General features: G+C 40.4%; 2 protein-coding genes across 4 annotated transcripts in view; one reads left to right on the top strand and one right to left on the bottom strand.

Moving 5' to 3' along the window:
* Positions 1-430, bottom strand: part of GSTCD (glutathione S-transferase C-terminal domain containing) — a 44396-nt gene extending 43966 nt beyond the window's left edge. Inside the window, exon 1 of the mRNA XM_063156444.1 lies at positions 406-430. The gene's annotated coding sequence lies outside the window, so the exon portion shown is untranslated. The remainder of the gene's footprint in view (positions 1-405) is intronic.
* A 90-nt stretch (positions 431-520) lies between these two features.
* On the top strand, positions 521-17364 carry INTS12 (integrator complex subunit 12). 3 transcript variants are annotated; one of them, XM_063156446.1, is made up of 8 exons: positions 539-606; positions 1852-2005; positions 6529-6692; positions 8529-8675; positions 9201-9388; positions 13158-13317; positions 14583-14735; positions 16416-17364. In XM_063156446.1, exons 3-8 carry the CDS (start codon positions 6537-6539, stop codon positions 16992-16994), a joined length of 1383 nt encoding a protein of 460 aa, XP_063012516.1. In that variant the 5' UTR covers positions 539-606; positions 1852-2005; positions 6529-6536; the 3' UTR covers positions 16995-17364. The 3 variants fall into 3 exon arrangements, with proteins under 3 accessions (XP_063012518.1, XP_063012516.1, XP_063012517.1); XM_063156448.1 differs by lacking the exon at positions 1852-2005 and having other exon boundaries at positions 521-606; XM_063156447.1 differs by lacking the exon at positions 539-606 and having other exon boundaries at positions 1152-2005.
* Positions 17365-24145: the final 6781 nt, after the last annotated feature.

Here is a 24145-nt window from a genome sequence, read left to right as displayed (position 1 = left end):
TATTTGTGCTTTAAGGCACACAACTTGAGAGCCTAGAGTTATATTTCTATCCAAGACGATTCATTTACTGGATGCGTCCCCCTGCATAGAAGGGGGATGCACAGAAGAGCTTCGGACCCGAGCTTCAGGCAGTTCTAGGAATGAAGTGGAAGCTGGGGACGGCTCTGGAGAGCCAGACGCGGACGGGACCCGGGGGATGGAGCCGGGACCCCGGGGGACTGCACCACACGCCTGAGCTCGGCTGAGAGCGACAGCACCGAACCAGGGCTCCCTCGCAGCCCCGCTCGCTAAAGGCTCTGCTCCCAGCTGCTCTCGGTACCCAGGCAGCGCTGCCAAACCATTCCCGGGACTTTGCCATCACCACTTTCCCTAGATCCTGCCCTTTCTCCCGCTCCTTTTCCTTACCCCGGCCCGGCCGCTTCCGCCCCAGCTCCGCCCCTTCCTGCGCCGCCCCGGCCCGCACGCACCGCCCGGAACTGCCGCCCGCCGCCCGCGCTGCGCGGGGACTGCGGTGCCGGCGGACCTGCCGGGGCGCCTTCCTCCTCCTCCTCCTCCTCCTCCTCCTCCTCCTCCTCCTCCTCCTCCTCCTCCTCGTTCTCGTCTCCGGTGAGACACCAGCGGGCGGGAAGAGGGGACTTGAGAGGAGGAAGAGAGAGGATCGGGAAGAGGAAATTTGGGGGAAGGAAGAGGGCGATTGGGAGGAGGCAGAGAGCGACTGGGAGGATGAAGGAAGAGGGGAGCTGAGAGAGGGAAGAGGGGGTTTGGCCACAGGAAGAGGGAATTTTGGTGTTGGGAGGGGAAGAGGGGCTTGGGAGGAGGCAAAGGGGATTTGGGAGCGGGAGGAGGCGTTAGGGACAAGAAAAAAGGGGCTGGGAGAGGACAGTAAGGGTGAGTTCGGGTGGGAGAAATTGTGTGTTTGGCAGGAGGGAGGAAGGGGGAGCCCTCAGGCACCCCTGGCCGCTCTTCCCCTCGGGCCGGGTGAGCTCTGGGGGGCCCGGAGGGAGCGGCGGCCGCGCTGTCCCTGTGGGACACGGCGGTGCCAAGGGACGGCCCCTCCTGGGCACACGTCTCTGTGGGGCGATAATGGTTGTAGCAGGGTGGTATTTTATTCTTTTGAGCATTCTGAAGTGTTGCTCTCAGGTGAGGGGCCTTTCCTTCGCTGGTAAAAGGAAATCCCAGGGAGAAATTTGCAGCGAATAGGTTGCGGAGGGTCACGTCGTGGCTTTGGCGTAGCTGTTTCAGAAATTTAACTAAAGTTTGCTTCTCTCTCTGAGAAATTACCAGGAGGATGATATCTAGGAATTTGTACACTTGATAGGTTTCAGTGTGGACGTTGAGTATTGCAAAGGTGAAAACAGTCGTGGGGGTGTACTGAATTAACCAGTGGCTTAAGCCAGTGAGTAGTGATGTGTTGAAACACCTTCAGGTCCATTTTCTGCAGGATGTTGAAGCTCAGTGGTAGCAGGGCTTAACAAATCTCAGTGGTGCAGGTACAGTGATCACAAAATATCCTGAGTTGAAAGGCACTCACAAGGATCATGCCATTTATCAGGAAGAGGATTCACAAGGAAAATACGTCGCCACTGCTGCATGGAACAAGTGTGTTAGTGACAGCAGAAACAGATAAGGGTCAAATAGTTGATGTCTTCTTTGCCACAAACTTGACCTGTAAGGTATCCCAAGGCCTTTTACCACAAGGCAGAGCTTAAGGAGAGGAGGAACTACAAGTTGTGGAAGAGGATTAAAGCAGGATTGTTTCCCTGATAAGTCCATGGGCCAGGGTAGACTGCGTTCAAGGGTGCCAGCAACTGACAGTGTCTTCACAAAGCTGCTTTCTATCATCTATTAAAGGCCATGAAACTGAGGGAGATCCCAAAGACTGGAGAAAGGCAAATATTTTCTTCATAAGGGGCAAGAAGGACAAGCAAGAGAACTACAGACTGATCAGACTCATTCCTTCCTGCTGAGGAGGTATTGTGGAGGAAGCCATTTGTGGCATAAGAAGGTAAAAACTGGGCATAGCCAGATCTACCAAGCATAAATAATGCCTGATCAATTTGCACGTCCTCTGTGATTAATAGCTAGATCTGGAGGTGGAGGGATGTTGGATACCATCTGCTGATGGCTTAGGGGGATATAGTGGGAGCTTTAATTTTCCTGAAGATATTGTTGGAAAGATAGAACCAGTCTTTGTACTCCCATGCACAATGGGAGAAGGAGAGACAGCGCAACTTAAAACCTCCAGTTCAAAGCAAGGAAATGAGGACGGTGAGGCAATGGGACAGGTTGCCCAGAAAGATTTGTGCATTCCTGTCTTTGGAGATTTGCAGGATCCAGGTAGAAAAGTCCTGAGCAAGCTGGTCTGAATTCGGTGTTGACTTTGCATTGAACAGGAGGTTGCAGAGGGTGACCTTGTGGGTTCCTTCCACAAGGCATGATTCTGTAATCCTGAAATAATTTGCTGTTTTTGTGGAGAAAACAGCAAATATAGGGCATTAGTGTATTTTTTAAAATATTGGATAAGCTGGTTACAGTGATATTGATTGGAATACTAATTTAAAAGAACACTATAAAATATGTTGTAGAATAGAATGTAAAATTAAGGATGCCAGTACTAGTAACTCCATAGCAGGAGATCTTATACGTGTCTTAAAAGATTCTTTGAAGATGATGACAAGGAAATTAGAACTGATTAATACAATTGTTCTCATTAATACAGTTATCCAGACTACTGAAGTGCGTGAGTTTTGAAATGTCCCTTGTGGAAAGTTACTGAGAAATTATCCTGTCATAAATCAAGTGCTGATTAAGATACTTAAGTAGCAAAAACTGAAAAGAGAAGTTCATTTTTTTCTTCTTTTAAGATTTTCCTTGATCTACTTTGTTAAGACTCATCAGGTCTGAAAGTGACCTGTAAGAGGCATTATTGGTAAATAAGCAAAATCTGCCACTGTCACTTGTTAATAGATGTAGTCAGAAGGGAGGTAAATTCTGAGGAACAAAAGGATCCAAAGTGACAGGAAAAAGTGAATTTATTATATGGTAGTAAATGAAAAGCAGTGCAGTGAGTGTGTTGGAAGGAACTATAAGCTGTTGATTCATGTGACTGTGTTTTAAAGTAACTGCTACAGATTTTGAAGGTAGCTGAAAAGGATATGTGAGTGAAAGGCCTTTTAATCATAAGTGACAGTGAAAAATAAAAATATTGATGAGTCTATAAAAGGATGACATAATAGCAGAAGTCCGTAATAGCGTTGCAATGTAAATAGAAGAGGTGTACTTTCTTGGAAAAACATCTTTAATAGTACACCTGCCTCAGAAAATAATAGGAATAGGAGCTCAGAAACAAATGGTTGAAAATATGACCATATCTGAAAATATAATGGAAGTAGATCCATTTGGCTGCAAGTTATGGTGAATAAGATAACACGTGGGCAGGTATGCAAAACAGTAGATGGCAAATGAATGAAAAAAAGAAGAAGGCTCCTACACCCTATAAATCTAGTAAGTTTTAAATTGGAAGACCATGTATTCTGTAGAGTGCACAGTTAAGATTGATTGTTTTTGGCAGAAGACAATAGTATACTTGAAAAATGAAAGAATCCTAAACTTCTTGGGTGTTTTAAGAATAACAACTCACTGAATGACATCTATGTTTCCCCATAGATTTAAATCACTTAGAATAGCCCACCTTGGGAGGTGACAGAAACCTACGGTGAGAAAGGTGCTTTTAGGGTTAGGCTGAAGGATGTGCTTGCTTGGTGCAAAACCTGTTCTGCTCAGGGTTCAAGGGTTTTAACACAGCCCTCTGATCTCACAGCTCATTATCAATCTAATGCAGAAAAGACAGTGTCATACTCACTCTTTTCTAAATAGCATTTTAATTTTTATTTCCTATACGAAGGTTCCACTTCAAGGAGGTCTGTCTTACAGAATAGCCTGTGGCATCATCAGTGAAACACTCTGCTGTCCTTGTCTCAAGGCTGTCACATTGCTGTATGCTGATGTGACTGGCAGAGGAGCAGTTTGTGCATGAAAACATGAATGACTGAAATTGGATCTTAGGTTTATAAGTGTCAGTCCACTGTTTGATACTTGAAAACAGTTTGAGCTGTGAACATCTGGAAAGGGCCACTACCAAAAGCAATAATTTGCCTTTTGGACCAGGGCAAACATTGTTAGTAACCTGTTTGACAACAGTGTTATTATGGTCCCATAAGGAGAGCATAATTAGCAATTTGCTTTTTTCAGATGATGCTGTTTTTAAGAGAGTTAGTGATGTGTTAATTTTTCCATTGAATATACTTCCCTTCTCTAACTCAGTAATAGGTTTTTAAAATTTGGAAATGCATTCCTAAACTGAGCTTACTTTAACTGTTTACTAAGCCCACTTTCCTCTCTTCTCATGAGAAATTTCTTGTGATATCTTGGTCGTAAGTGTAGTAGCCTGGGACATTATAATTGTCCTCAAGAACAGAGAAAGAACTGCTGTAATTACATAGCAAATAAAGAAATAAGTATGGAGAACCCTTTTGAAATTTGGGCTCTAACAGTTCCTTTCAATATATGTCTTTAAAAAGCTAGAGCTAGAAACAAATCTGGGAAGTGTTACCTTCAGAGAGATGAAAATTGAATTATGTTTACATTTATTCTCAAAATATTAGAGAATGGCTGTGAATGTCTGCCTGTTTCTCATGTACACAAGTATATATTCCTACTAGAATTCTTCTTTTGCTCAGAGAAGAACTTGAAGGATTTTTTAACAGGGAGTTCTACAAAATTTCTGAAATTAGTGTTTCGATTCTGAGGTTTTCATTCAACAGAGGGTTTAGCAGAGTCCCAATTTAAGTGTGTGGTGCTGACACTTGGAAGGCATGTTCACAGAACAAAGAAGTGTGGGACATAATCTACCCACAGATCTCAAGAGCAGCCTGAACGTTATCAGAGGTAGATGAATAAAGAAAAGAGGGTATGTGCTCCCTGTGCTCTGTGAATTCACTTTTTGTCACCATCAGACAGAGACGGAATTGCCGGGACAGGGCTTGCGGTGCAGTCTGTGCTTGATCAGTGGCACAGCCAAGTAGCTGGTGGGTAGCACTGCCTGGCAGAAGTTCTGTGGCCACCAGAAAATGATTTGTCAAGTAGCAAAGATTAAGGAGGAGAGAGGAAGCTCTTGAAGAGGTTTCTTAACTCTCTGCTGGGTCCATTGATAAAATGCCTATGAAGTTCTGTATGTTGAACTCCTTGATGATCTCAGTCAAGCGATTCTCTGGTGTCTCGTGAAAGCTCAGCATGAGATAAAGGTTCCTGGGGACTTGTAGGCAGGTGTGGAGGGAGCAGCCTGCCAGTGCTGGTGTTTTGGCCAGAGAGGTAACAGTTCACTGCCATGAATATCAAAAGGAATTAATCAGACAGAACCTTAGAAGCTTCAGCTGAAAAAGCTGTCCAGACAGTGCTTTTGATGAAAGAACTCATGAAAGGTTTTTCAAGAATGTCTTCTAGATTATTGTAGGTAAAAACCCAAACCCACAAACATCTTGATGTGTTTTAAATGAGACCTAAAGGGATTCATAACAATAACACTTCTCATACATTTTTAGAAAAGATCAGGAAACTTCCCATGTTATTTCTTAAATTATTGTTATTTACTGATTTAAGTTAGCTATCAATCTTTGTAGGAACAATTTCTGATGTAAATTCCTTAGAGCTTTTTAAAGAAATTAATACAGTGCTCCAGAGTGCAGGAATATATTGCTATGAGGCAAAGAGTTTTTTAAAGTCATTTTAACATTTTCCTCAGTTTATTCTATTTCCATGGACACTGTGGCATCTCACAGCTCTGGATAGTCATTTTATGACATTACACTTAGACTGTCACATGAGTATGTGAATAGGTCACAATCTGAATAACAAATCTTTTCACTGTTTCAGCTAAATTTAAGAATGTATTTTTCAGCTATTTTTTTATATATATATATATATAATAATACACTAGCTGTTTCTATCTTACATGCTACAATGAGCTGTTCTTTTCAGAAGTTTCAAAAGTTAATTTTTCTACAAGTAAGATTTTTCCTAGTTGCTCTTAAGTGATCAGCGAGTTAGAAATCACTGTATGTGCAAAAAGTGTTAAGGAGAAGGGTGGTGATTGCTTTTTTGAAGGCAATATTTATTTTTAATACTTTTCAATATTTTTATATATTAAATATCAATAATATATTATAAGTATCATTATATGATAAATTTTTTTTCATTTATGTAAGTATGATGAGTTTCATTTCTGAATATCATATATGCCAGAGAATGAATTTGACATTTCAGATGTCCAGTCATATTCTAAGTTCTGCAGCACTGAAGTTCACAGCCATCTTTAATGATAATTAATTCACATATAATCCTTGCTGTGGTTTAATATAATTACATTTTAAAAAGAAATGAAATCTTCTATTTGCCATATACTGTTTGAATTATGCTCCATGTGAATAAAGTTGTCATTGTTTTTCGTTTTCCTTTTAACTCACATTGAAGACGCAACTATGGCTGCTACAGTGAACTTGGAGCTGGATCCCATTTTTCTGAAGGCCCTGGGCTTTTTGCACTCCAAGAGTAAGGACTCTGCTGAGAAGCTGAAAGCACTCCTCGACGAGTCGTTGGCCAGAGGAACCGACTCCAGCTATCGTCCCTCTCAGAAGGTACTGGCGTTGGGCAGCATGGCTCCTTTCTGTGAGCCTTCATAAAGCTCCTGCTGGGCTTGGTCCCTCTCCTACAGCTGGGAAGTTAAAAGAGAAACAGAAGTTGAGGAAAAAGTAATCATGGAGTGTTCATATTCATCATTCCCCTTTTCCATACAACATAATCCTTTCAATTAATGGAAGTTAATGGGAAAAAAAATCTCTTTACCTTGTTGATCCACCAAGACTTAAAAGAGATATTCAGCATTATATCAGACATGCTGTGTCAGGTGCACTCAAATTTACATATTTCTGCAGTTACATTTCAGAGCTAAAAGTTCTTTAAGATATAGATTACATTTGCCACAGAGAAATAAGAAACAAAATACGCTATTTACCGATAAAGCTGTATCTCTTTCCTTGAAATTCTGTTGATGAAGTCATAGGAGAAAACCACCAAATGGTTCAAAGCAGAAACTATTTGCAGGCTGAAACCATTGCTGTCCAATGGACAAACATTACTTTTCATCTACTGAAAATCACTGAACACCTGCTAGAGAGAATATTTGACGTGAGATGAGCGTATGGAAATAGCCAAGCGGGGACATCCTCGTGCTGCTGTGTATTGCCATATGGATAATGAGCTCTTGTTCTCCCCTAGGATGCCTGCATGTCAGCCTGCTGTGTTCTAGTGATGGGCTGTATGCTGATACATTTGCAATATTTCATTTCTACGTGTCTCCAAATATCTGAAAGGCACTAGTACTGCTCAGCATACATCACGCTTTACTGTGTGGTCTAACTCCTTTCTGTTAACTCCCTGAAACCTAACACACGTCTCAAAACTCTCAGGTGCCCTTCATCTCAGAGTTCAAAAAAGAAACATGTGGTTTGAGGAGGAAGCAGGGAACAGAATAACAGTGCAGAGAGGTTTGGGAAGCCAATTCTAATAACAACTTGGCTGGAAGTCACCTGCCCTCAGGTGAAACTGAAGCTCAGGCCAGAGGAAGAAGTCTTTCGTTCTCTTGACAGTATATATCCAATATCAGCAGGACTGCAAAGGTCAGAAATGAAAAAAAGTACAAGCATTCTTTTCCTTGCATTTTCAGGCTACAGGGTGAATTTGTGGTTGACCATGAAATCCAAGAAGAGAGTAGGGAGCACAGGATTACCACAGTCAAAGCAAGGAACTTTGAGGGGCTGAAGCTCAGGGCTGAGGACCTGTTCCAGTATACAGCAGAGAATTGCTCCCATCTTACCAGCTGGGAGGGGTACCTTGTTCATGCTCATCAGTGTGACTGTCACTCATTTACAGGCTCTCCTGATTATTATCCATTTGCTGACACTAATGTGTCTTTAATGAGAACAATTGATTTCTGTTGATATCTAAATGTATTAATCTGATAGACAAATATGGACTGAGATTAAGAGGAGATCAATATTTCTCTCAATGAAGGAATGAATTATTGATGTCTGATTATATCAGCTGTTAGCTTGTGTTTTTAGCTTATATTGAATTTTGTCCCTAGAACTATCTGAAAATTCATGTTCATTACCTCTTTGAATTTTAAAAGCAGAAATGTCTCCTTTTTAATTAATGTTCCAAAGAGGATCTGTCTTTGGAAAAGGAGCACCTTTTCCTCAGAAAGGTGAGTGGTCAGGGAAGATTTTATTAATTCTCTGCAATTGTTGATGTAATATGAAAATATTTTAAGAAATGGGTTTTTTATATGGAAAGTGTATATGTAGATCAGTGTTGTATGGCATATTGTTTGCCTGTCCTGTTATCTCACTAATTGCAAATTAGGTAGGAACTGAACAGCAGAATTTGGCTTCACGTTTTGTTTCTGTTTCCAGGAAGTAGAGCAACCAAAAGTATCTGTCACCAAACCCATTAAGCAAGAACCTAAAGCTTCATCCAGTTTGCCTTCTGGCAACAACAATGGCAAGCCCACTGCATCAGAAAAGGTGAAAAAAGAAACAGAAAAGAGATCTGCAGATAAAGTAAGTTATTTTTGTTCTCTAATGAATAATGAACTCAAAGGTGTTTTAGACAAAAGCTCCCCTTTTCAACTCCTCTTCAGCTCATCTAGCCTGTGAGTTACATTAGCCAGTCATGTTGCCATTTAGGCAATCTAATAAACGTCTTCTTGTAATTATTCTGTGATTATTTTTCCTGCTCGTTGTGGGGAGGTTGGACTTAAAGGATGCCTTCCAAACCATTCTGTGTTTTAAATCCTAGGAGATTATCTCATAAAAGATTACTAAACTGTAGCAAGTTGAAATGTGATATTCCCAAAGCTTTTTCAAGGATTTTGAGGTGAAGTACAAAAAGGGAACTTGAGCTTCTAGTTCATAAATATTTTGAAGAAAATGTGTAATTAAAGAAAATACATTGTGTGTATGCTGCATAAAGTACACCTTCTTATACTGCTAATAGAACTGTTCCATTTTAACTCATTTTAATAATCTGCTAGCTTGTTGCATTTTCACATTCTGTGTGTGTGTGTGTGTGTGTGTGTTTAACAGACGAAAGGGGATCCTGCTGAAGGAGCTGATGCACCAAAGAAGCCCAGGGTGGAGAAGCAGGAGGCTCGTTCCTCTCCTATTACAGTTCAGACAAGCAAGGATTTATCTATGCCTGATTTATCCAGCTTTGAGGAAACCAGTGCTGATGATTTTGCCATGGAAATGGGATTAGCCTGTGTTGTTTGCAGGTAAGTCAACATTGCTTCTTTCTAGCTAGGTGTAGTTACCTTTTTTTTTTTAATCAAGTTAATGCTTCTCTAAGTTTTTATTCTGGAAACAACTTAATTGCTTAATATCCATAATTGATAATGCATTTAAGGCTCTGTCATGAATAAGAATGGTTTCTTGAAAATGGAACTTTTAGAGACTGAACCAGCTTTTCTTCTGCAGGAAAGGACAAGTGAAAATAAAACTAGATAAGATGCAAAACCTATCATGACAAATACATTTTTCAATTATCGCAAAACAAAATATTAATGGCTAGGGATAAGTGTTTTTTTAAAAATCAGTTCTCATCTGAAAGTACTTTTAGATGGTATTAATATGAGATCTGTATGTGTTGCTCTTCTTTTCCTAATCATTTGACATTAGTTTACACATAGCCATGTTTTATCAGCAAATATATCAGCAGTGAAGACAGGTTGTTTTTAGGTTCCAGTAAGGGCTCTAATTCTGGACTTATTAACATGGTACTAGCAGTTCATTTATTGTTAACAGATATGCAAAATACTTTTGAATAACTATCCCAGGATCAAATCACTCACACCAGGATTTTGTTTGACAGATCATTTATATCCTTGTTAGGCCCCAATGCTGCCAAAAGAAACAGTTTGGCTCTCCCAATTTTACCTCCCTCCCTGGACTGTTTAGGGGGGTATATTGCCAGTACAGTTTGTGATCAGCTGAATCAGCCCCTGGATCAGCTCTCCACGTGGGTTTTTCTGTAGGTTTGGGTTTCAGTCAGCTCAGTCAGAGTAAATGCTTATGCTGGCATGTGTGTGTAGAGCAAGGACAGAGAAGAGGCTCAGGCCTTTTGGCAGCAGTATGTGTTTTAGCTCAGCTTGAGTCGGTTGGGAAGCGTGTGCAATAATATTATTCTTTCATCATTTCCATGGTTATTCCTGTTGTGAAGATAGGGAGGTGCTGTCAGTGTACAGAGGATAAATGTCTGTAGTTACAGATGATTATACTGCTGACCATTTGGGGTCCAATGGGATTTCATGTTACTCCCATGTGTTAGCTCAAATATTTAGTTTCTTGTTAGAGACATTGAAAAAGGAAGAAGTATCTGAACTTTACCTTTTTTAAATATCTGAACTTTACCTTTTTTCCTGCAAATTCCATTTTGGCTGTCTCCTAAAAGGGGCAAAGCCCCCTTCAGTGGTATGTTAAAATGCTACTAAAAATAGTAAGGTATTACTTTGTTTGGCAGGAGGGGATAATGAAGTTTCATTTATACAGTCTTGACTGCTGTGAATGATTAATTCTGTGTCTTCCCCGGCAAAGAAAAACACTTGCAGGCATAATGAGAAATGCCTGCAAAGTAAAGAAACAGAAGAAAGGAAATGCAACTCCTGTGCCCAGTGTAGCCAAGACTTTGAAAGGCACAGGCCAGAGACATGGCTCCATTAGCTGTTCCACAGTCCATGTTTATTTAACCTGGCTGCTGAAGCTTTGCTTCTATCCCTTCATGGTCACCAACTTGAGTGTTCCTGTAAAAGATGTATCTACCCTGGCTAACTAAAATATTTCTGATGCCAGACAGAGGGAGAAGCACTGCTGGGGAAGGAACAACTCATTAGAGAGAGAGTGGCAACAGTCACCCCAACACTGGATTGTTTTCATTTTACATGGAACCTGCTGAAACAGATGTCATGTGGTTGTCTGTCTCCAGCTCACACTGGACTGGATGTTTTTCAGAGGACTTGTGCTTTAAAGTTCTGAGTCCAGCACATTGGTCAGACAGTATTCCTCTATTTATTGCACCCTTTTTGGGGTGAGCCAAAATAATAACATCCTGGTATGTTTTTAAAATTTTTATCTTGAGCCAAAATAATAACATCCCTGTACATTTTTAAAATGACATCTTTTAATAACTCAATCAGTCAAACAGTTGTGAATGAAAACATGTCAAATTGCAGAGTAGGTGAAGTTCATAGCAAAAGAGTGTATATTTATATTCTTAAGAAGGCAAGCTAACAAGAACCCAACTGTGGGTTCACAGATCCAAAAAAGTGCTTTTGAATATTAACTATTCCTTTTTAGAGATGTAAAAACTAAAGCAGAGGCATGAAATATTTCTTCAAGATTTTCCAAATGTCAAATGTATTTTCATAGTGATTAGGAGTAATTAGTGTTGATGCCTGTGGTGTTTTTCTTCTTGTTCTTTTATATCAAGTTAGTTGTTCTTTTTTTACTGAGTTAGGCATAAGGAGGGGAGGAAAATTAAAATAACTTCATCCTCTCCAGTACTTGTAGGCTGGGAAAAACAGGACAACTCACCAATTATGGAGGCTCCTCACTGGCTCCTCAGTTGTACAAAGAAATACTACAGGAAATGCCACATGAAATTTGTAGATGATAGCGAAGTTTTCCTCCTAAAAAAATACTCTTAAAAGACTGGTTTGGAAACAACCACCTAATTTTCTATGAATACTTGTTTGTTTGGTTGGTTTTTGAAGGAAAAAATCATTAGGTTTATTTCTTAGTAATCTAATAATTTAAAAGTAACTTGTTTCTGAGCATGAAGAGTTCATGGGCTTTTAATTAGTTGGGGGTTGGGTTTTGTATTTTTAAAGTAGGGTGAGTCTCCCTCCTTGAGACTATTTGTTTTGATCCAGTTTATTGAGGAACAGAAACCAAACAAAACATCTTTTCAATATCCTGAATGTAAAATAATGGACCCTAGGATTTCAGAAAGGTTTCCCTTTCTGTTTTTAAGTAGCCTGTTTAAAAGAGAAATCTTTCTTAGAAAATGTTCCAGTACTTATATGGACAATACCTTCAGACTTTGTTTTTCTGTTATATAAAGAAATAAGGGATTACCTTTCCCCATGTATCTACAAATAGAGTTTCCATGGTTACCTGGGTACCTGCTCCTCGGGGATATGAGCAAAAGCAGCTTAGCAATTAAATAGCTTGATTTGTCATCTGAAAGGAGGAATCGTTAGGAAAATGGTATTTGGGTAATTCACAGGCAGACTCCCAGCCATGTATATATCACTAATGTGTCATTTGTACAGCGTGATTACTTTCAGCAAGGCCCACGCAAAATGAAGCCCTCATCACCAGCTTGCATGTTTGCTTCAAGGCAGGACTGCACAATTAATCCTTTCTATTCCATCTCTCCATGATTCTGGTATTATCTCAAATTCCACGTGTCTGTTTATGGGGTAGAGACCAAAGGGATGGCTAATAAAACATCTTCAAAGTAGCGTAGAGCTTGGGTGATGAGGCTTTTAAATTCTGCAGCAGAAAGCACTCCTACATGCTTGTCATTGAGAAATTATTTGTTCTTGAACTGTATTGCTCTGCAGCTGACAGCAAAATTACCCAAATGGAGACTGCCCCTCACATGCTATTATAATGAGGAAGTAATTGGTGTTCTGTGATGTATCCACAAGATGCCCAGGTGAACCAAAGTGGGCAAGACTTACATCTCTGCTCTAAAAATCAAACAGAGAAATCAAGACTGTCATATACACATGTTTAATAGAATGGAAGTCTTCAAATCTCTTGAAAAAAATTACCTTTAAAAAATACCAAATTTCTGAAATGTTAGTTAGGAAGAACTGATACAGGAGGAAAAGGAAGACATTTGATTTGCCACAGGTAGAAAATATATGCGAAAGGAAAAATATTTTTATTTTTTATCTTAAGCCTTGCAAAATTTTCAACAATTGGATAATCCTTTAAGTGCTTTCTCCCATAATCTGTTCTTAACTATTTGCTCTGCAGGCAAATGACAGTTACTTTTGTGAATCAGCTAGTGGAGTGTCAGGAGTGCCATAATCTGTACCACCAGGATTGCCATAAACCTCAGGTGACAGACAAGGAAGTGAATGATCCTCGGCTTGTCTGGTACTGTGCCCGCTGTACCAGGCAGATGAAGAGAATGGTAGGAGTCACTTTTTTGTCTCGTGTGAGCACTGTTTGAATACAGCAGGCTATTTCTACTGTGTGAGAATATTTCCTGGGTTAGACAAGTCTTAGGAAGCATGTTAGAGAACCATTTTTGTCAGCAAAGCTTCCCTTGCTGCAGCTGTGGTTTTTAATGTAGCATCTCAAAGAGTATTCTGTAATGCACTTCTTAAACAAAGCTTTTTAAAAATCATGTGGCTGACGAAAAGTGAAATAGGATTGTTTCCTGCTTGGCAAGCAGAAGTTAAAACCTCTTTTTTTTATTTCAGGTGATACTCAGCTTGTAGTAATAGCTCTACAGTTTGTTTTCTTCTGAGCTTTGGATATGAATGGTTCTTTTCCTGTAGGACAAGACTGCCAATTCCAGTCTGACATATTGAATGTTCTCAGGATCAAAAATAAGCTGAGGGTAGCACATTCCAGTTTAAAAAAAAATCTAAAAAAAGCCTTTATTTTGATTTATCTGCATGACTGAACAGTATCCTACCAGATTCCCCCTCATCTCCTTATGAGAAAGAAACATAAGAGCTTTGGGTGCATGGAACACTAGTGACTTTAGTTCTGATGTTTTAAAATCACACCCAGAATACAGAAAAATACAGCAGAAAATGTGTTTTGAAACTGTTCTTTGATAATTGAGCAAGTGTTATCTGTTGAAATGGCTCCACTTAGAAACAAGGAAAGAGGGCAAAGTAAGATCCTGGCCTAGGATGTACCAGCACTGACTGAAATATATGATTATTGTGATGATCTCCAGGCCTTTGAACTCAGAGATGTGTTTGCTTGTGGTCAGTTCCTGCACAGGGTAGCCAGTTTAGCCATTGAGCAGTTGCCTTCAGTATGACCTTTCCTTTTTTTGTTTTGGCATGAATTCTGCCATTTTGCTTGCCACTTCTTAGCAGGCTCTTGCAGCCTGCATCCCAGTACTGCTCACCTGTCTGTGCCTTGTTCCTGTAAAGGCCCAGTGCTTTCCTGCTCTCCAAGTGTCAACACTGCCACTCTTTCCACACTGAAATAGCAAGCTCTGTTCAGGATGCTTTTTGGCTGGGCCCTGGCCTCAGTACCATATCCAGCACATCTCCACATCCCCTGTTGCCTCAGTTCTCAGGGACCATTAAACCTGAGATTGTAAAGGCTAGATTGCAGTCTTCAAATGCTCATGCTTTTTGTTAACAGTCAAAACAGTCCATGTTATGTGGCCCATAACTTATTCAGGGTATTTTTATCCTACCACTTACACAGGCTCAGAAGACACAAAAACCACCTCAAAAACCAGCTCCTGCAGTGGTTTCAGTTGCACCAGCTTTGAAGGATCCATTGGTCAAGAAACCAGAAATCAAGTTAAAACCTGAGACCCCACCAGCTTTTCTGGCATTCAAGAGAACAGAAGTCAAGGTAATGTAGTTAAAATTTACCAGAGGAAGAGTTTGTTGCACTGCACAGATTAATAGGGTTTTTTCCCAATTAGACCAATCTTTCACGTAAGATCCATAATTGAAAATAGTCATCAGTACCAGAGCATAGTGGGTTTGGATGAACATTGAAAGAATGGGGGGAAAAAAACCTCACTTCATGTGTGGATGCCCCGTCCCTGGAGGTGTTCCAGATCAGGCTGGGTGGGGCTCTGAACAACCTGGTCTGGGGGAAGGCGTCCCTGCCTATGGCAGGGAGATTGGAACTAGATGATTTCAAAATCCTTTCCACAACCTGAACCATTCTGTCATTTGTGGATCATATAAAATGTGTCATTTGCTCTCTGTAGCCAAGTAACTTATGTGTATTTTGACACTTGGAAGGCTTTTTCTCATGGCAATAGTGGCACTGACAGTGCTGGGTTTACACTTGAATTTGATGATCTTGAAGGTCTTTTCTAGCCTAGATGGTTCTGTGATTCCATTGTAGTGAAAGTGTTGCTGACTCTGTGAGATTTAATTTGGGAGCTTCTTAAATATGGGCTTTCCTGCCCAAACCATTCTGTGATTCTGTTCTTTGATTCTTTGTTGCTTCATGTTTCTGGTTTTCCTAGTTAAAATATTGTCAAAAAGTCAAAATGGTCAAAGGTGGTAAACCAGAAGCAGTGTAATAAATAACAGAGTAGTCTCATAAAGCATGACCCTTTCTTAGGAAAACACAGTTTTATCTGAAAATCAAAGCAATTATTAATGTGCTCAAAGCTCTGCCTGGATGCAAGCCGTCATGAATACTAGGATGGGTATTGCTCTAGTACTCATGCTTGTGAATGACTTTTTTCATGTCAGCAGAGTTATTTATGTGCCTAAACAGGTTATAAGACCCTGGGACCTGATTTCTTCCATCAACTTTACTGTTTAGAAGTTGTCTGGGTATACCATAAAAGAAGTGTTACTTGAATAGAGAGGTTTAGTTTTTGTTTTGACTCTGCCATTTGGTCTAACACTGATTTAACATTTAACAACATATCATCCTCACCTGAAGCCTGAGGATTGTAGGATTTAAGGTGTGGGAAGTCAGAGCAGATAGCACAGTGCTTCACAGGCAAAGGGAACCCATGTTTGCAGAGTTTGTCTTTTGCAGTACCTGAATGGGAAAAGACTATAGGATAGTATTTCTTTTTTAATTCGGAGAAAGGAAACAGTTTAGATACTGCTATTTGGACGGTAAGACTGTAGTAAATGCAATACTTAATTGTTCAGTGTCTGATTTTTGTCTGAGCTTCTGTCAGCTTGTTGAAAAGTGACACCTGGTAACAACAGTAAGCAAATTAAAAAGAAGCCAAGCCACCACCTTTTATATAGTTCACAAATTTGGGCTTTTATTGCTTATGGAGGGATCCCAGTGCTGTGTGGTAGTCTGCTAAGTGTACAGAAGAGAGGGGAGAAGGGATACCGTGTTCTGTGTGCCTGGAAGATTGAAAGTTGGCTGCACCTGGCATCCTTTCCTGTTCTTGTTAGTACTTTTCAGCTGTGGTGACCAGTGATGAAATATTGTCCACTGGGTGTTCCTGGGAAGAGAACCGAATCAGAGGCTCAGTGTATTCCTGCTGTGATGTGTTACACAAATAGATGCTGCTATAATAAGAATGTTTATTTATTTTAGACCTCAGCAGCAGTTTCGGGGAACTCTGCCAGTACAAGCGTTTCCTCTTCAGCAACGAGTGGCCTTACAGGATGGGCTGCATTTGCAGCCAAAACCTCCTCTGCCAACCCATCCACTGCCAAGCTGGGATCGACAGCACAGAGTACCGGCGGGAAGCCTGCAGCTTCTTCAAATAACCAGAAACCCGTGGGTTTGTCAGGGCTGGCGACTTCCAAGACGGGACTGGGGGCCAAAATAGCTTCTGCCAACAACAGCGCGAACCCCGTGCAGCTGAAGCCTCCCCCGCCGCTGACCCTGGGCAAGACGACGCTGAGCCGCTCGGTGAGCAGCGACAACGTGAGCAAGGCGGGGCTGCCCAGCCCCAGCGGCGCCGCCCCCGGCACCGGCGGCGCGGCCGGCGGCGGCAACGGCAGCGGCGGCTCCGGCTCCGCGGGCAGCAGCGCCGGCAAGGCCGCGGCCGACACGGGCAGCCAGCCCGCGCCCCTCAAGGGCCCCACCTCGCAGGAGTCCCAGCTCAACGCCATGAAGCGGCTACAAATGGTTAAAAAGAAGGCTGCTCAAAAGAAGCTCAAGAAGTAGTCTGGCTGCTCGCTGATGATGTTGTGTTCCGTGAGACAGCCCCTTGGTGTTGTTCTTAAAGGAAATCCCGCGGGTACTGGACTGAAAGAGGTTAAATCAGGGAAGCCCAAACCTTATGTAATACAGAAGGTCAAACCTTTATAATTCTGGTATTCCTTCTGCCTTTCCAAATCTGTGAATTGGATATGTTAGAGGAATTCGTTATTACATGTTCCTGGTTTTGTAGCTCAAAGCACTGAAACTTGAAACTGAAGATGTTGGGTATTTTTTAATATTAGAACTCCCACATTTGTGTAGATACTTAATAAACTGAACTTGCTGAAACCATCATTCTTAAATGCTAATAATAAAATTATTATTAATCTGGGAAGTCATTGCCACTCTTCTTTCACCCCATATTCCAATACTTAAAATGCTTCAGATGTTCAATATTGTGCAGAACTTATTGCCTCAAATTATAAAGCTTGTTGGAGGAAAAAATACTTTAATTTCAAAATTTAACTGTTTGACAACAGTATATTTAGACTGAGATTTTTGGTTTGGCAGTTTGCTAAATTGACCTGTTTTGGTTTTATACAGTGAGAAACTTCAACTAAAAAAACAGAAGAAATTCAAAACTGTCTTCAAGTTTTCTTAAAATGTAGAGAACCGTCCTGCATTTGAGAAGTATCAGCTACTCCAGCTCTCCACTGTTACCCTGATCTGTTCTTCATGGTTTGTGCTCCCTCTCTGCATCCCAGCTGCTCCAGGTTGTGTTCAGCTTAGAATTGGCTCAAGGTGGGCACTGGAAAATGACCTTGAGTCTTGCTCTCTGTGTCTAGCACATGGCAATTTCCCTCCAGTCCTTCTGTGATGAGGGGAGCATCTCTAAACATGGAAACATTTTGGACTGTATTAGGTTTGCATGGCCAGTGTTATTTTCTCCTTATCATACTCTGATTTGATGGGTAGTAAGTCACATTAATCTTCCATTATGGTAATTAGTGAATGATCTCTCACTTCCCTTATCTTGACCTATGTCCCTTCCATCTTAGTTTCTGTTCCCCCCCACCCAGCTGAGGAGGGGAGTGAATGACAGAGTGGCTGGGGTGGGCACCTGACATCTGTCCATGGTCTGTGATGACACAGACTGGCATAGGTGAAAGCAACTGTTTCTCTTTTCAGCTATTTCCCATACTTCATTTCCTTTCTCCACAATTCAGATTTAGGCTATAGTTCCTTGAACAGCCAAAGGAATAGTTTAATTTACTCAGGATTGCCTCAGCTGCCTGGAAAATTTGCATATTTTTTCAGCTATTATTTCCTGTGGAGGGAAAAAAAGCAAGGTTTTATCTTTGTAGTGCCTGCAGCTTCCAGGGCTGTTTAAAAATAACAGCATGAGGAGGAGGAATCCAGAACTTTTACTGCTTTTTGATCAGCCCATCTTTCCTCCTTTCCAGCACAGAGGGTTTTTAGTGGTAGCATAGTAGGAAAAGACACTGATGCAGTTTCCATTAGCAAACAGAAGGCATATTTTCTTCCTAAGTGTTAATCAGAGGACTGATGCCTACACTAAGAAGTAGTGTGAAGATAGATTCTTTACATGGCCAAGTGCTCCTATGTGAAGTGTTCATTCCAGTAGTAAAACCTGCTCCCAGAGGAGTGTTCAAGGTGCTAGGTGCCTGTCTTGTCTCTGAACAGACATAAAGCTGTGCTGGTGAGAGTGCAGGAGCTTACATTTCTCCTGTGCCCTTACTTAAGGCACCACCAATGGGGTGAACACAGGCAGAGGAATGATCCTCGTTTTCAAATTGTGGTAGCTAATGCCATTTAGAATATTCCTGAGATCTGATCCAAGTGTTCCCTGATGTCTCTGCATGTATAATTCTGGCCTGGATTGACTGTAGGGTCCCTCCATTCAGAATGAAACAAGTGATGCTGTGCTTTTTGTGCTTCTCTTTTCCCTCTAATAAGGCCAAAGTCTGGCTGCACTCATCGATAGCACTGCATTAGCAAAATCTGCAATACAGGTACGGTTTGCAGCAGCAGAAGACATTCTTCCACTGTAACTTTGCCAGCTTCCTAAATGAAATACAAAGTCATCTTCTGTTGGTATAAAAATGTCAGTTAGGATTGTGATTCTTTGAAGTATTATATCAGAAAGGATTTACAGCACAGACCAGGTCTTTTAAATCGAGTGTTTGGCTTGAATATGTTAGATAGGCACTGCTGAAAAACAGAGAAGATTGAAGGGAACAGTTGCTTTCTGCTTTGATGTTATAGTTAGGATGGAATTAACAACTGTATTTTCAGGAAAGGAGTCTGTTCTACAGGCTTGTTTGACTGAAGTTGTGTGTCAGGTTGAGGAATGTAGTGTAGGGCAGGAAGAAGGAATGCCCATCTGAAATTTGAGAAGCATGCCTCCTGTTTAGTAAAAATAACTGGAAAATAGTCCTGTGATTTTTCCCCAAACCAAATTGCTCTGTGATTTACTGTAAAAATAGCTACCTGATTTTCTTAAATGTTTTAGAAATTGGTGTGGTAGTATTTTACTTCCACTTAAATAGGATGGTTTGTTTCATAGATGCCCAACTTCTGATACCCTCAGTAATGTGAAATTATAGGTTACTGTGGTTCCATGAGTGCTCCTTCTGGCTGGACTAGGGGATGCTGGTGATACCTGTGTCTAAAAATGAAGGTCTAACACAAGGCTCTGTGATTTACAAACTTTTATCTACTACAGCTCATAGTGGTTACAATCTCTGGAGCAGCTGGAAAAGAACAGAGCTATGCTGACATTTGGAACCTTGAAGTGTATTTTTAAACTTTCTTAGTATTTTTGATAGTGCTTGAAAAGTTTTAATGTATTTATCAATAAGCAAGGATGCACCCTGGAAATGCAGCATTTTATCTGAGGCAGCTATTTTGCAGGCAGCTCTTGGATAGCATATAAAGCTCTTTGCTTCTGGAAAACATCATGTTTCAAAAAATAAGAAGAAACATCTTTACAAAAATAGATTTTATTATTACAATAATTTAAAAGAAGATTTCTTTTTTTACTATTTCTCAACAAACAATATTGTAATAGGAATTATCAGTAACAGATCTATGGGAACAAGGATTATCATGGCTGTGTTCCTAGTGCAGGTGGTAGGTCCACTTCATCTATCTTCATTTTTAAAAGCTATCTTAAAATGACAGCAAAAGCATACTTGAGTGCTTGAAGGAGGTAATTACTCAGTGAAGCTTCCAGAGATAAGAAGTCAGAAGGAATAATTCTTCAATCTGTGTTTGCATTGAAAAGCTGAACCCCTGCTGGAAGATCACCCAGCCAAAGGGAAGATGGTGAAGCGCAGAGGTGCCAGAGGTCAGAGCCTGGGACTCTGCTGTGTACTGCCTTGGTTATCAATGGCAACACATAAAAATATTCCCTGAATGGAGAAGCACTTCAGTTTGAATGAACCCAATCTTGGAAGTAGTTGTACATATTTATTGTCACCACAGCTCAAGTAAAACACACATTGGAACAAATGCAGGATCAATCCAGTAAACTGCAGCCTATCCCTGCTTCAATCAAAATTAATTAGTGTTGTCATTAATGAGAATAAGAAAGCTCTTAAAATACTGTAACCTTCCCTATATTAAAAAAAAATGCAGTGGCAAAACCATTGCATATTCTTACAAATTTCTGGAGCCCTAACACAGCTCAGTTTCTGGTATTTAAAGCACTGTCTTAACAAAAGTGTGACTGAGCAAGTCTAATATGAATTGTTGTAAATCCTTAATTTGGAAGGCTTTAGATTCAAGGAGTATCTCTTAATTTTCTGTGATTGCTGTTTGCATTCATCTGTTTTAAACAAAAAAAAAATTTTCTATATATTCATAGTATCAAATGAGAATGGCTGACATTTTGAATTTCTGAAATGGACTAAGCCAATCCACCTGGGTACATAATTACATACTTTTACTGGATCCCAAGTTACAAGGCTACAATAAAGTCATATAATTATCCCACAATATAAAAATTAATATGGATCCTAATCCTACAGGGATTTCATTTGGCCTACTAGGAGTTTCCAGGTCCCCCAGAAATTCAGGTGGTCAACTCCAGTATATTCATCCTTCATTCCTTGTTACTTCAGGATCAGGATATCTATATTTTGGAGAGCAGCATTTGAGTACTCTTTGAGACACCTTCACAGAGTCTGATTCTTCATGGGGAATATACCTAACACTCAAAATCTGAGCTCTCCTGTGACTCAAGCTGAGTTCTCAGTGCTAAGACTTCAGAAATCTTTTTTTTCCTCTTTCCCTTGATTAATTTCACTGTCTGAGATACAAAACTTCATCATTGTGCTTACATGACTCCATTAAGCCTATTAAGTACAATTCAGCCATTTCTAAAACTGTTTCAACTATTGCAAAGCATAGATCTTCTCCAAGTAAAATATTCTAAATTGTAAGACAGACCTGAAAACTTTCTTGTGTGTATCTTCCCCATAATCTCAAAATATAAGTGCCAAAGCAGTAAAAGGGTAGCAATAAGTCTTTCAGTCCATTCTTCCAAGCTGATACTCCCTGCACTTTTATGTTCTTCATTTAACTAAAGGTGAATCTTTCCATAAAAGCAGCTAAATCCATTAAGTGATTGATAATCCTTTTTGCTTGCTATGGGAACAGCAAGATTTAAGTGCCTGAGGTGATGTACAATAAGGCAAAATAATGCTCATTGGATAGCAGCAGTACACAGAGATTGACACACCAGATTCTGGATATCTATCTCTGAGAACTCTAAAACTTTCTCTATCATATGATTTAATCCAGCACAAATTTCAGGTTTAATGTCTGTGATCCCCTGCTGCATTCAGTCTCTGAGCAAGACTGACAACTTTTTCTACCCTTCTATAAAAATAATCTGAAAATTGAGGACATTAAAGAAAATGAAACCAGGTTCATTAGCATAGCAGAAACTATTGTGTGCAGCAACTGCCCTAACTTCTGTTATCCTTTTTCTGCTGACAGGTTATTTTCTATTACATCTCACTAAGCATTTTGAATAATTTCATCTTCAAACCCCACTCTTCAAACTATGGGAAGTAGAAACTCAGACAAAAGCTTTAGAACAATTTCTGTTTGCCCTCGATCAGCAACACTACCTGCTTTCCCACCCTTGACTGTAACAGTGTTGCCATTTTTGTCATCAGCGCAAGCAATTATGCAAACCAGAAAATACCTGACAGGAGTGTACTTTCAGTTCCACCATTGGCAGCAGGCACAATCACATTTTTGTTTCCTTTTTGCAGTGCTTTGCACCATGTCTTTGCTAATCACTAGAGGACCTCAGCATTGCTGTGGTGAAACACCTTGTGTTGAGCACTCAGATACCCATGAGAATCACAAGGAGGGATTTTCTGTTTGCTGTCACTGTTCAGTCTGTCTTAAGTGCTGGGTACCAGCCTGACCTAGGAATCACTGCAGTCAGTGAGCCTAAAGAAACTTATTGACTAGATATTATGATCTCTGCATCTGACTTAAGGAATCAGAGAGGCACTAAATATTCATTGAAAGGCACCACTTGACTTTTCTTCTTTTTTTTTTTTTTTTTTTTTTAACCAGTAAATTTCCCAAGACTAATAACACAGGTTTCATTTCACTACACAGATCTTGCACTAAAGCAGTTAGTGTGGAGACATATGTGGATTTCAAACCTGGGGCACTTCCATATTGCTACAAACTGTTTCTACCATATGAAGCAGTTGTGTAATTCATTTGAAAATTATAACTTCTTCATGTCACAGTACCTGTTTTTAGTGCCTCCTCTTTTCCTTCCTGCATTTCCATATTTAACTAAACATACCTTCTTCCCTGGGACTAGTCACTGGTACCACCACACCTGGTATGTCTTAAATGTTGAAATGTTTCCTTAAAATTAAAGCCCTTTTTCTTTTCCCAATCCAATAATCTCCACTGAGAAAAAATGTTCTTCACAAAAGCGGCTGAGGATAAAAACAGACAATCAAAAAAGCTCAAGTTTTAAGATGTGTCTGTGTGCACTGAGATAACAGTTCAGGAACAACTCAGCCTACAATATCCCTGATGACTGAATTTGTCCTTTTTCAAGGCTAATTCTCTTCATCTTGAATATTATTTGCTAAATATCATGGAAGAAAAATGTAATTTCATCTGTGATTTGTACTTGTAGGTTGAGTCTTGATGCACGACGCTTTGACAAAAGAGAAAATTATGGGGTAATAGAAAAGCAAGCTCTTCAGCATGTTAATCAGAATCAGTCTTCCTGTTAAATGTTTCCTCCCTCAGGTCTTGACAAGGTGATGGCTTTTGGAGAATGGAAGTTCTCAATATCATCTGTGTGCTGGATACCATGGCTTCTGTCAATCACTTGTGAGCTTGCTTTGCTTGCAGCAAACCTAACAGATGATTATTCTGTCTGCTTCAGAGAGCCTGGCTCAACAGGCCCTTCCCCTCCTAAGCATATGTCATCTTCCCTAGATAATTAGATGGTACATATCCCTTCTGACCTTTTGCTTCAGCTAGCCACCATTCCTTATTGCCACTCAGGTCGGAAAAGCGAAGTATCCTCACCCTCTGGTACTCCTGAAGGCTGAGTTCTTGATCACTTCTAGCTTGAAATGCAAAAACAGCATAGAAGATCTGAAAAAGGAAAGCCACATAAACAAAAATCAGAATTGAAAAATGTAGCCATATGTTACTGTGTAGCTGTGTATCAGTAGCAGTTCTGTATACAGAAATGTAATAATATGTACAAACCAGCGTTCAACTTCGTGGCCTGCAATTTATAGACAGGGCCAAAATAAAAGGTAAAATTGAAGCATCTGGGGAGTTCTGCATGACAAACAAAGCAATCTCCAAGACCTCATCACCTTACAACACTGGTAAGGTTTTCAGCTCACACCAAGTAGCCATGGATTGCATGAAGAATTTTTCAGCAAGGTTTCCTCATGGGGAATCACCTCTCCTAAAGCTCCTGTGCTAAAATGTGGCACATGGGTCACTTCTGTGCCTTGCTGATCAGCATTCTTGTCACAGCTTTCTTGTCACCAGTAAGTTGAAAAATCCCCCAAACTGAGCTATTTTGCAAGTTCCTGCTCCGTATGAGAACCTTGGGGTGGGATACATGGGGTGGGATAATG

Source organism: Melospiza melodia, chromosome 5 (genome assembly GCF_035770615.1).
Source record: "Melospiza melodia melodia isolate bMelMel2 chromosome 5, bMelMel2.pri, whole genome shotgun sequence".
Taxonomy (NCBI): Eukaryota; Metazoa; Chordata; class Aves; order Passeriformes; family Passerellidae; genus Melospiza; species Melospiza melodia.
Note: the sequence above shows the minus strand (reverse complement) of the source record. Positions and strands in the feature narration are given on the sequence as shown.